General features: G+C 35.4%; 1 protein-coding gene across 6 annotated transcripts in view; it reads right to left on the bottom strand.

Annotated features, from left to right (window-relative positions):
* Positions 1–2746: 2746 nt before the first annotated feature.
* Positions 2747–12145, bottom strand: part of LOC127869191 (zinc finger protein rotund-like) — a 245230-nt gene continuing 235831 nt past the window's right edge. For all 6 annotated transcript variants that reach the window (XM_052411533.1, XM_052411534.1, XM_052411538.1 and 3 more), the window contains one exon: positions 2747–11993. In XM_052411533.1, coding sequence (XP_052267493.1) covers positions 11261–11993 — 733 coding nt within the window. In that variant the 3' untranslated portion in view covers positions 2747–11260. The remainder of the gene's footprint in view (positions 11994–12145) is intronic.

Here is a 12145-nt window from a genome sequence, read left to right as displayed (position 1 = left end):
CCCAGAGAACAAGGTTTGTGATGAGGTACTGTAATCACCCTGTCCTTTGGTTCAGTTTTCTCTGTCATAGGTTACATGTGTACTGGAGTTCATGAACAGTTTTCTGTGTATAAAAAAAACACAATGCGAGTGTGTTTTAAGCTCACCTGAGCGATAGCTCGGGGTGAGCTATTGTGATCACTCTGCGTCCGGCGTCCGGCCGTCTGTAAACAATTTGTAAACATCTTCTTCTACTAAACCATTGAGCCAATTTCAACTAAATTTCATGTGGAGCATCCCTAGGTCATGGGACAAAAGAATTGTTAAAAAAAATTTGATCACATAACCAAGATGGCCGCCATGACCATATATGGTAAAAACCTTAAAAAATCTTGTCAGAAACCGCTCATCAGATTTTCAAAAAATTTCACAGGGATGACCTTTAAAGGCTCCCCTGAAAAAGTTGTTCAAAGAAATTTGATTCGTCAAAAAACATGGCCGCAGGAGCTCGTTGAACTTTGCATGTTTATTCGTTTTTGCCTATTTTGTGAAAACTTTCAAAAATCTTCCACATTTTTTGTCCGATCCTTTCCAAATTTGCACAGTGTCTTTATATCAATGAGGACACGAACCCTACAAAAAATTAGCATTATTGGTCCATGAAGAACAGAATTACCTCCCCTTGAATTGAGAAAATGGTGTTTATGCAATAAAGTCCAAATTTTTCATCCCATTCTTTCCAAACTTGTAAGGATTTAGCATGGTTCAAACAAGGGAAACAACTACGGTTTATGCATGTTCTTTTTATTACAGATTTGCCTCTCTTTAATTCATTCAAAATCTCATTTTACAGCAGAGATTCCAAATCTGACCTGTAAATGAGCCCCATATTTACTGCCAGTGCTAGATTACCTTTTCCCATTTGATCATTCTTAAGTATTGGTCTTGTAATGCTGCTACTGCTTCTGCTACTGCTACTGCTACTACTACTACTACTACTACTACTACTACTACTACTACTACACCACCACCACCACCACCACCACCACCACCACCACCATTCACAGTGACAAAAAACGTATTCACACAATGGCTGCTACTACAACTTATAGCCCATATAGGGGGGCATGCATGTTTTACAAACAGCCCTTGTTTCTATGGGATTTTAACCACAACTGTTCATGTTTATCTCCGACACATATTTTTAGGTCACCTGTCATGAAGTGACACGGTGAGCTTATGTTATCGTGTGATGTCCGGCGTTTGTTGTGCATGCCTGCGTGTGTCCCTGCGTCCGTCCGTCAACAATTTGTTTGTGTAGACAGTAGAGGTTACAGTTTGCATCCAATCTTGATGAAATTTGGTCAAAATGTTTATCTTGATGGAATCCGGTTTGGGATTGTATTTGGGTCATCTGGGGTAAAAAACAAGGTCACTAGGTCAAATAATAGAACAACCTTCTGTAGACAATAGAGGTCACAGTTTTCATCCAATCTTTATGAAATTTGGTCAGAATGTTTATCTTGATGAAATCTTGGTTGGGATTTTATTTGGGTCATCTGGGGTCAAAAACTAGGTCACTAGGTCAAATAATAGAAAACCCTTGTGTAGACATTAGAGATCACAGTTTTCATCCAACCTTTATGAAATTTGGTCAGAATTCTTGATGAAATCTGGGTGGGATTGTATTTGGGTCATCTGGGGTAAAAATCTAGGTCAAATAAATAGAAAAACCTTGTGTTGACAATAGAGGTCACAGTTTTCATCCAATATTTATGAACTGTGGTCAGAATGTTAATCTTGATGAAATCTGGATTGGGGTTGTATTTGGGTCATCTAGAGTCAGGAACTAGGTCACAAGGTCAAATCATAGAAAAACATTGTGTAAACAATAGAGGTCATAGTTTTCATCTGATCTTAATGAGTCAGGTGAGCGATTCAGGGCCATCATGGCCCTCTTGTTGTAATAATTATGGAGATGTATAAGACGTTATTTTGTGCTTGTCCTAATATTCTTTTTTAGAGTTATATGACTGTTTTAGTTTTCAGTCATAATTATGGTATTACTCCTTCTGTGGCTATAATAGGGTCATTGAACACGGTTATGTAGATGTGACCACATCGATGGGAAGTTAAAATTAGGTCAAAATTAGGTTAAGACAAAACAATGCCATCAAAAGGTTTATAAAAAGATTTGAAGGGTAAACAACTCTTCATCATCTATGTCTTTTTACTAGGAGAGAGTAAAGTGAAGCAAAATACTGGAACTTATCCTTACATCGGTATCAATAGCTTCATTACTTGCACTAACGAATCATAGTGACCGGTATAAATATCATAGGATACTGAGGTATGTAGAATTAAAGTTGATAATGACAACAAATATAAAAGTTTACTTTGTTAGAGTCATGCTAGACAACAGTACTTTGAAAATTATTTAGGAATTGGGGTGAATTTCTTGAGTGAACCATATTAGGCTGGAATTGGGGAAGATTTCAATTATCAAATTTCTCTACATGTATTTGGCTATTTGTGTTCAGTTCCGTTTACATGCTAACTTGTTAAATTACTAACAAAATTTTATCCTTTTTTTACGCAAAACATTGGATTTCTTGTAGAAATTTTTATTTTAAATTTCCCCTTCAATGCAGAGTTTAGTTTGAAGGAACTTTGTGAGTAGTTGCCATTCTGCATTACTATGATTAATGATTTTGTTAACCTTAAAGTAACAAACACATTTGCAGGGATAAAACAACAAAGACTAATGCAACTTTGTTGAAATATTTTATTTTGTTTTACAGGTAACGAAGCAATAATTTGCTTAGCGGTAACTACTGAATACGACTACACTCACAGGTCCACTTGCACAATATGAAGCTGTTACCATAGATACACCATCAACACTACACTCAGAAACACATCACACCATAGAAAAGTCAATGAAGATAAGAAAGTTTACACTTACAGTTCAAATATAAAATTGTTAACAGTTTTATTTTGATTAGTGTTAATACTAAAAACACTTAATACTATATAAAATGTTTCGAGTTTTTCTTCTAATGTTAATATTGTAAGTCAAATGATATTTAACCCTTTCCCACTCAGAAGCAAAGTGAAAATTGGAAAGTTAATATACAGAGAAATTACCTATTTTATCTGATATCTGTAAAGTTAATGTTTAGAAAATATTTATTTTGTTTGCAAAAACTAGTAAAGTGCATTGGGAATAAACTGATACTTTTATTCATTTGAGCATTATATTTCAGTTTTGTATTAAAAAAGAGTAAACAAATTACTTAAAAATTAACCCTGTACCATGTATCTTTGTCCTTAGTCACACACTTAGAATTTTTGGCTTTCTGACAAAATGTTTATGAGGAAAAGACACTCACACAAACCAATTAATAAAAAATGCATTTCAGAAATATAACAATTGCTTATTTTGATAAGTTATTTGCTTAAAGGTTTGTTAATACAAATTTAAGTTAAAGGGACCTAATTACAAAATTGAAAAAATATTTTCTCAGATTCACAATTTTTTGTTGTAGTTATATTTTTTCATAAACAGTAATACTGAACATTTACCATGCTCTAAAATATCCATTAAATGCATCTTTTCATGATTTAAAAACCTGAAAATAATAAAGCATTGCAACGCAAAACAATAATTTGGAGAGTTCTGTTGTTGTCGTTTTATATTTTGTCAAAATATACTGCTTATATAAAGTATTGGACATATCACTCATTGTATGGGCACGGATGGCCGAGTGGTCTAAGAGTAAGACTTTTACTCCAGGGGTCAGTGGTTCCAGCCCAGTTGAGGGTTACTTTTTTTTCTTTCTTTAATTTTATTCTTGTTTCTTTTACTGTAGCTTTCAAGATCAAATGTTTACATTTATCAATATAAAGATTTAATGACAAACTGCAATACATGCCAAAATCTGTGAAAAGGTCCCTTTAAACAATTCTAATAAAATTGGATTTTTGTTGAAATCAAAAGAAACTAGCAGTTATGCATTTCTTTGGGTAAAATGACTGGCAAGCATTATTTAATTGCATACAATCCCGAGATGCTAAATTAAACTTAAGGTTAAAATATGATACACACAGTATTTTCAGACAAAAGCTGTTTGTTATATAACAAATAGTAACCATATAAACTTAGCACTACAGATATTTAGCGTTGTCTGTCAGCAACAAAATGATAACATGTATAATGATTAATCCCTTACATTGAAAACACAGAACAGAATATCCCATAAATCAGAATGTCTGGAACATCTTATACATACAAAAAATCAATAAAAGCCAAATGACTAAAAATTGTTCGAAAAGGAACGTCAACAAATAAAAAGTACTTCAAGCAACTTGATGCTTGTCAGCTCATGAGAAATTCTGATATTGTTAAAACTTAAATATCTTAAACCTTAAAAAAAAAAAACCATTATCCATTAAATTTTCGTACACTTTAAAATAATTTAATTATTTTGTGTCTGAAAATTTAGATACAGAAATATTCAAAATAATTTAAATTAAGAGACAAAAATACAGGTTTCGAAAATTAAGAGACATGTTGCATTGACGATCGCATTCAGATATGCGATATGTATAACGAAAATTGTTTACGCGAATAATAGCACAGGCTTTTGAAGTACCATGGGGTATAGCAAACATTATTTTGATATATGTTTCACTTTAAGCTGTTGGGTGAAACCAATTTCTATTATTGCTATGCAATAAGGCAAATGTAATGGTAAATTGCCTTAAGGCATTCATCTGCCCGGTATGACCTTAATCCAGTTGTAAAAATACATGATGGAAGTGCCACCTCATAAGCACAATATGGCAGAATTCTGTTAAAAGAACATTGTAAAATGAATTGTCCGAAAATTTGGAGTAATAAATTATGGGCAAAAATCAACAAGTCCAAAAAAAATTTATTTTGGCTAAAAATGGGGATGTCTAAAAATGAAGACTGTCTGAAAACTAAGTGTCATTATGTTTAGATGCCTTACTATGAACAAGAAAATGGTATTAAGACATTATAATTTTCTTTCAATGTAAAGACAAATTATCTGCAGCCTATACTGGACCTGTTGCTATCAAACGCTATCCCTGGATTGCAGTCTAGACCGGACCTGTTGCTCTCAAACCCTATCCCAGGATTGCAGTCTAGACTGGACCTGTTGCTCTCAAACCCTATCCCAGGATTGCAGCCTAGACTGGACCTGTTGCTCTCAAACCCTATCCCAGGATTGCAGCCTAGATTGGACCTGTTGCTCTTAAACACCATCCCAGGATTGCAGCCTGGACTGGACCTGTTGCTCTCAAACCCTATCCCAGGATTGCAGCCTAGACTGGATCTGGTGCTCTCAAACCCCATTCCTACCCTGGTCTGGATCTGTTTCGCTCAAACCCCAGCCTGGACTGTATCTGTTGCTCTCAAACCCCATTCCCACCCTGGTCTGGATCTGTTGCTCTCAAACTCCATCCCCAGTCTGGACTTAATCTGTTGCTCTCAAACACCATCCCAAGTCTGGACTTAATCTGTTGCTCTCAAACCCCATCCCTAGTCTTGACTTAATCTGTTGCTCTCAAACCCCATCCCCAGCCTGGACTTATCTGTTGCTCTCGAACCCCAGCCTGGTCTGGACCTGTTGCTCAGAAACCCCAGTCTGGACTGGATCTGTTTCTCTCGAACCCCTTCCTGGAGAAGATCTGTTGCTCTCAAACCCCATCCCAAGCCTGGACTGTAACTGTTGCTCTTAAACCCCAGCCTGGACTGTACCTGTTGCTCTCAAACCCCAGCCTGGTTTGGATCTTTTGCTCTCAAACCCCAGCCTAGACTGTATCTGTTGCTCTCAAACCCCATCCCCAGCATAGACTGGATCTGTTGCTTTCAAACCCTATCCAAGGATTGCAGCCAGGACTGGATCTGTTGCTCTCAAACCCTATCCATGGCTTGTATAAGTAAATGAAGAAGTCAGTGACTGTACATATATAGCCCATGATCATATGTTACAAATTATTAAATATCTGTGGTAAATTACGAGATAGGGAGTTTGTGCATGGAAATGTTAACCCAATTGTTCTAACCACTAAGTAAGAATAATTCTGCTAAATAAGTTATAAACAAAAATATGTGCCAACGTTTCTACCCAATCATTGTTTGCAGCTTAAGATTATGGAAAAAGAATGTGCAATGAAACGTTGTTGAATTACATTTTGACATCTGAAGTTCACTGATAAATAAATATTTATTTTAAGGAAGAATACTCTTAAACAAGGGCTGTTTGTAAAACACGCATGCCCCCCATATGGGCTGTCAGTTGTAGTGGCAGCCATTGTGTGAATACGTTAGAAACCACGTTACTGCTTCAGGTCACTGTGACCTTGACCTTTGACCTAGTGACCTGAAAATCAATAGGGGTCACATGCCAGTCATGATCAATATACCTATGAAGTTTCATGATCCTAGGCCTAAGCATTCTTTAGTTATCATCCAGAAACCATTTTACTGTTTCAAGTCATTGTGACCTTGACCTTTGATCTAGTGACCTGAAAATCAATAGGTGTCATCTGCCAGTCATGTTCAATGTACCTATGAAGTTTCATGATCCTAGGCCTAAGCGTTCTTGAGTTACCAACAGGAAACCATTTTACTGTTTCGAATCACTGTGACCTTGACCTTTGACCTAAAAATCAATAGGGGTCATCTGCCAGTCATGATCAATGTACCTATGAAGTTTCATGATCCTAGGCCTAAGCATTCTTGAGTTATCATCCCAAAACCATTTTACTGTTTCAAGTCACTGTGACCTTGACCTTTGACCTAGTGACCTGAAAATCATAGGGGTCATCTGCGAGTCATGATCAATGTACCTGTGAAGTTTCATGATCCTAGGCGTAAGCGTTCTTGAGTTATCATCCGGAAACCATTTTTCTGTGTCGAGTCACAGTGACCTTGACCTTTGACCTAGTGACCTGTAAATCAATAGGGGTCATCTGCGAGTCATGATTAATGTACCTATGAAGTTTCATGATCCTAGGCATTAGCGTTCTTGAGTTATCATCCAGAAACCATTCGGTGGACGGACCGACGGGCCGACCGACATGTGCAAAACAATATACCCCCTCTTCTTCGAAGGGGGGCATAAAAACTGAGCATTATTCGATCATTTAGTCTCAAATTAATAACACAGAAACATTCATCATAAACAAACATTTTCAGCATAAAAAACATCAAAATTGCAGTAAATATTAGATACAATAAAAAAAACTTTAATAATAAAAAAAATGTGCACAATCAGTGTTAAAAAAATAAGAGTGCTCAAATAGAAACGAGACAAACAACTGATTTCTAGTCAAGTAATGTGTCTTTTGATCGATTTATAAATGCAAGTAATTTTATCAATTATTTATCAAATAGTATTCTGCTGTTTTAAAAGCAATAATTGCTGGAATACCAAATACCAACAAAATGTTTTCCTTGCGTACTGGTTAACATATCTACTGCTTTTCAATGCATGTATCCCTTAGGACACAGACGTGCCCACATTCCACTTATGTCTGAAAACTCCACTCACAACAACAACAAACTCTTTATAAGCCAAATTTGACTTTTGACCTCTAAGTATGAAGTTGACCTTTGAGGAAGAGAGATAGGTGAAACAAGCGTCTGCATCTTCAAGGTTGTCATTTAAGTTATTATAAAATTGCATGAGAAATTACAAAGTAACTGTCAGAGCCATACAAATATAGTAAGAAAGTAATTATGATTTGACAAGTTGAAATTCTATTAATTATCAGCATGATCGCTTCTCGAAGCTCAATCATGCACTGTCTATAAATGAGCCATGTTCTGCGAAAACTGATTTAATTCATGGGCATAAAGTGTCATCCCAGATTAGCAAATGTTTATCAAGGACGACACTTTTGGCGTTTAATGTATTTTTTGCTTTAAAATGTCTGCTCTTAGCAAAAATTCAAAAAGGGCTAAAAGTTACATGCGTGATATAGCCTGTGCAGATGTCTTGGATGACACTTCAGAAACATGTGCATATCCCCATTTAACAGAGTGCGTCACACATCATAAATTGAATATAAAACATGCAAAAACTCAATAACATAATTATCTAACTATAGTCTACCAGTACATGAATATTTAGACAGGCATTACCTGTTAGAATGATACAACAATAACAACAAATTAACTGATGAGCACATTTAAAACCACAAATGTATGATAAATTACAACTCTTAAGTTGAACAAGCACTTTGCAATAAATAGACATATAAACAATTATACAAACACTTAAATCAATAATAATAACAAACTTATAGTTGGACATCATACATCTGAAAACTGTTGCTGTACTTACCATATATTAAGAATTGTAATGCTGTAAACATAAACACCTCAGAGGCAATAAGTATAGGTATATAACTACATTATTGTTACTATTAATTCAATTTCATGACATTCTTGACAAAGAATGTTTAGTTGAAAATTACAAAATCAGATGTAAAATAGCTACATCTACCTTCCATTCAACTGTATTGTAACATATTTCCTGTTTTGAATTTTAAGAAAACCAAACAAGCCTAATAAAAATTCTTAAGAAAGATAAAAACCTGAAGTTTGCACACCTGAATGAAAAGACAGAAGTTGATAATAAAAAACCTACAGCCATTTTATTTCAAACTGCCCTTGTAAAATGTAGGTTAATATACATGTATTAACGTGCTTACATAATAAATGTGCCGAAGTTCTAAAGATGGTCAATGTAAAAAAAATCGTACAAGGAAATAAAATGCAATGCTTTCACCAAACAATTATGCAGCTTTTCTGTTAGAGGTATGGCAATGCATGTAACATACACTATTCTGTTGAATGTATGGCAATCCATGTACCATTCTGTTGAATGTATGACCATGCATTTAACATACACTATTCTGTTGAATGTATGGCAATGCATGTACCATACACTATTCTGTTGAATGTATGGCAATGCATGTAACAAACACTATTCTGCTAAATGTATGGCAATGCATGTAACATACACATGTCTATTCTGTTGAATGTATGGAAATGCATGTAACAGACACTATTCTGTTGAATGTTACTTGTATGGCAATGCATGTGACATACACTATTCTGTTGAATGTATGGCAATGCAGCGTTTTAACAAAGATGATTACAAACATCAACATATCTTCAATATATACACATATATCAATCAATAATATACAACAATATAATCAACAACAATTTACACCCACATTTTACACTGACTGTCAAGGTAACATTATTAAAGTGAATACAATATATATATAAATATAAAAGCTCTTCGGTGCAGCCAACAAAGTTTTATGCCATTTTATCATCCACAAATTCCTAAAAAAATATAAACATTTCAGAGACTTAACTACGAAAATATACACAAAGACAGGGGTTTATTTAATAAATACATCCTCAAATATTAGGAGAAAAGTAATTTCTTAAACAAATCTCTGTACATAATACTGAACAAATGTTATTCACTTACACATTTAAATATGGCAGGCAGTGGACAACTCAAGGCAAAAATGTTTGAACACAAGACATATTTCTGCTAAAAAAAATCATTACAGATTTTATAGAAAATGTCATTATTATCTTAGTTTTTGCTCTTCTGCAAGCAGAAGTTGTACATTATTTAGGATTGTATTTATATCTGTACTTGTACTTCAAATGTTGTTTTACAGTTGATATTTTTACACAGTTAGTAATTTCAATGTTTCTATGAAATATTTTTTGCTACTTGCTTGAATTTTCCCACATATATGGTTTGAAGCAGGAAATTGTGTTCCAAAAATATAAAAGCGAAAAGCACCAACAATACACTGCAAAAATATAAACAGCAAGTTGTGGTAACTGATACAAGACTGAAGAAAGATATATTTACAAAGTATTAAAAGTAGCTTCCCCCTTATAAGCACTAAAAATTAATAATCTACATATATAGGTATACATAAACAGTTCCATAAAATATTGTAAATAAATGAAGAAACACAACTATCAATTTTGAGCCTTAATTCAAATGCTGTCAGTTCAATTCTTGTGTAACTGTTCCCCTAAAAAATATAGAATGACATCTGGATAAACATATGACCGGCATCATGCAAAAATGGGGTTTATGCCGCAAGCATAGGTCCAGGCCAGCCTTCACATCTGCTCAGTCTGGTCAGGAGCTCACCTGTCCGCTAATAAAGTCAGTAAAGCTTACATGACGTACAAGCCGACAGCTAAGCTCATGGCCAGAGTGTGCAATATCACAGACGGGCCAGTAGCTACACTTACCACAAATGGCCTAACAACCATTTTTGCATGATGCCAATCATATTCAGCTTATTTCTATTACCAGTACACACCATGTATTTGAGCATGCAATGAAAGTAATTTTTTTGAAGCACTTCAAAATTTGTTTTAGGCTTTTCTTTTACAGGCAACACTTCTGTTATCCAACACTTTGTGTAACACTTTATAAAGGAATGTGATTTTTAACCTTTGTGTGCAACACAAATTATTACATTCACATTGACAAAAAAGTTATTTTGATTACATAACAAATCATAATTAATATATTTTACAATAACTAAGAGATTTGTAATTGAAAATCGAAGCAAGACTTGTATTTAAGCTTCGTATACCACAGCTATTAGAATCCTTAAGCTATATAATCCTACTCCCATATTTTTTAGGGGCACATACAGTTCATATTTAAATACATGTATAACAAGAAGGAGTCATTTATCTCCCATTAGAACACAGAACAACACTAACACCATCACCCTGGTGTAATTATTTGTGTTACAAACCATTATGTTACATCTAATGGCCTATTCTTAACCATTCTCACACAATCTGTGGCACATGTTTATTTCGTTGAACAATTACATTGTAGCATCTGCAGCTCATCTTCAAGAATGTGTACCTTTATGCAGGGATAAACTTCTATTGTTAACCTCAATAATCCACTTTTGCCTTGTTTGTGATAACAAATGGGCGTCACCTCTTGAATTCATTCAAAACACATCTTGAGATAACCTTTTCAGTCAATGCCATAATAATACACACATTTAGAATAACAATAAAATAATGCTTGTAGCTATTAAAATAACATAAACAAATTACATGTTAGTATACATAATGTAAAATGTATTTGTACAACAATGAGTTAAAGTCACAAACAGTGGAGTTAAAAGACATAAACTAAACTCTAGTGTCATTTTGACCCCCCTATGTCAGACGTGAATTACCGTTGGGGCATGGTGAAAACGATGGCTGCATTTGCTGCGAAGCGTAATTTTTTATATGCTGCAAACTAAGAAAGCTGTTTGCTAATACGTTTTCTTGTCGTGACTGAACATTCAGATTTCGTTCTAAGCGCTCGTTCACTAGACGCTCGTTGACAAGGCGATCATTGACTAAACGCTCGTTGACAAGTCTCTCATTGACAAACCGATCATTAGCTAATCTCTCATTGACAAGCCTATCAACAGGATCAGACTTGCGAAATCCCAGCGGATCATAGGGAAAATACCTAGGATTCGACATTGACGATATATGCGGCAGTGACGGGCTCAAATTGCTTGAATTTAACGCAGACTGGAGTCCAGAATTCAGACTGGTGCCATACGGATATGAAGATGAATTCCCGTTACTGGAGCAAAACTGGGCAAGCGGCATGAAAGCAGACGACATAGATGTTCCAGGTGGTTTGATGCCGGAGCTGGACATGTCTTGCGCAGAGCTGGTCATGCGATCGACGCGGTCCAGCAGACGGGTGAAGTCAACAGCGGCATCGAGACTGGACTGATCTGAAGGCTCCTGTTTGACCGAGGAGCCCTGATGCACCAGGAGCTTGCTGTTCTCTCCCGTATGCTTCAGCATGTGCCTTGCCAGGTAGGTCTCCTGCGTGTAAGCCTTCCCACACACTTTGCAGATCTGGGTCTTGATGTGCTTCGTCTCGCTGAAGAGACAAGGAAATTATTCAAATGTTTCGAAAATGTATGAGTCTGGTGCTTAATCTTTGATATGCTTTGCCATGTAATAAGACTATAACATACAGCTGAGCAGGGCCTGGCAAAAATATTTGGCTCGCTTAGGATATAGCTTTAGACG

The sequence above is a fragment of the Dreissena polymorpha genome, chromosome 2 (assembly GCF_020536995.1).
Source record: "Dreissena polymorpha isolate Duluth1 chromosome 2, UMN_Dpol_1.0, whole genome shotgun sequence".
NCBI lineage: Eukaryota > Metazoa > Mollusca > Bivalvia > Myida > Dreissenidae > Dreissena > Dreissena polymorpha.
Note: the sequence above shows the minus strand (reverse complement) of the source record. Positions and strands in the feature narration are given on the sequence as shown.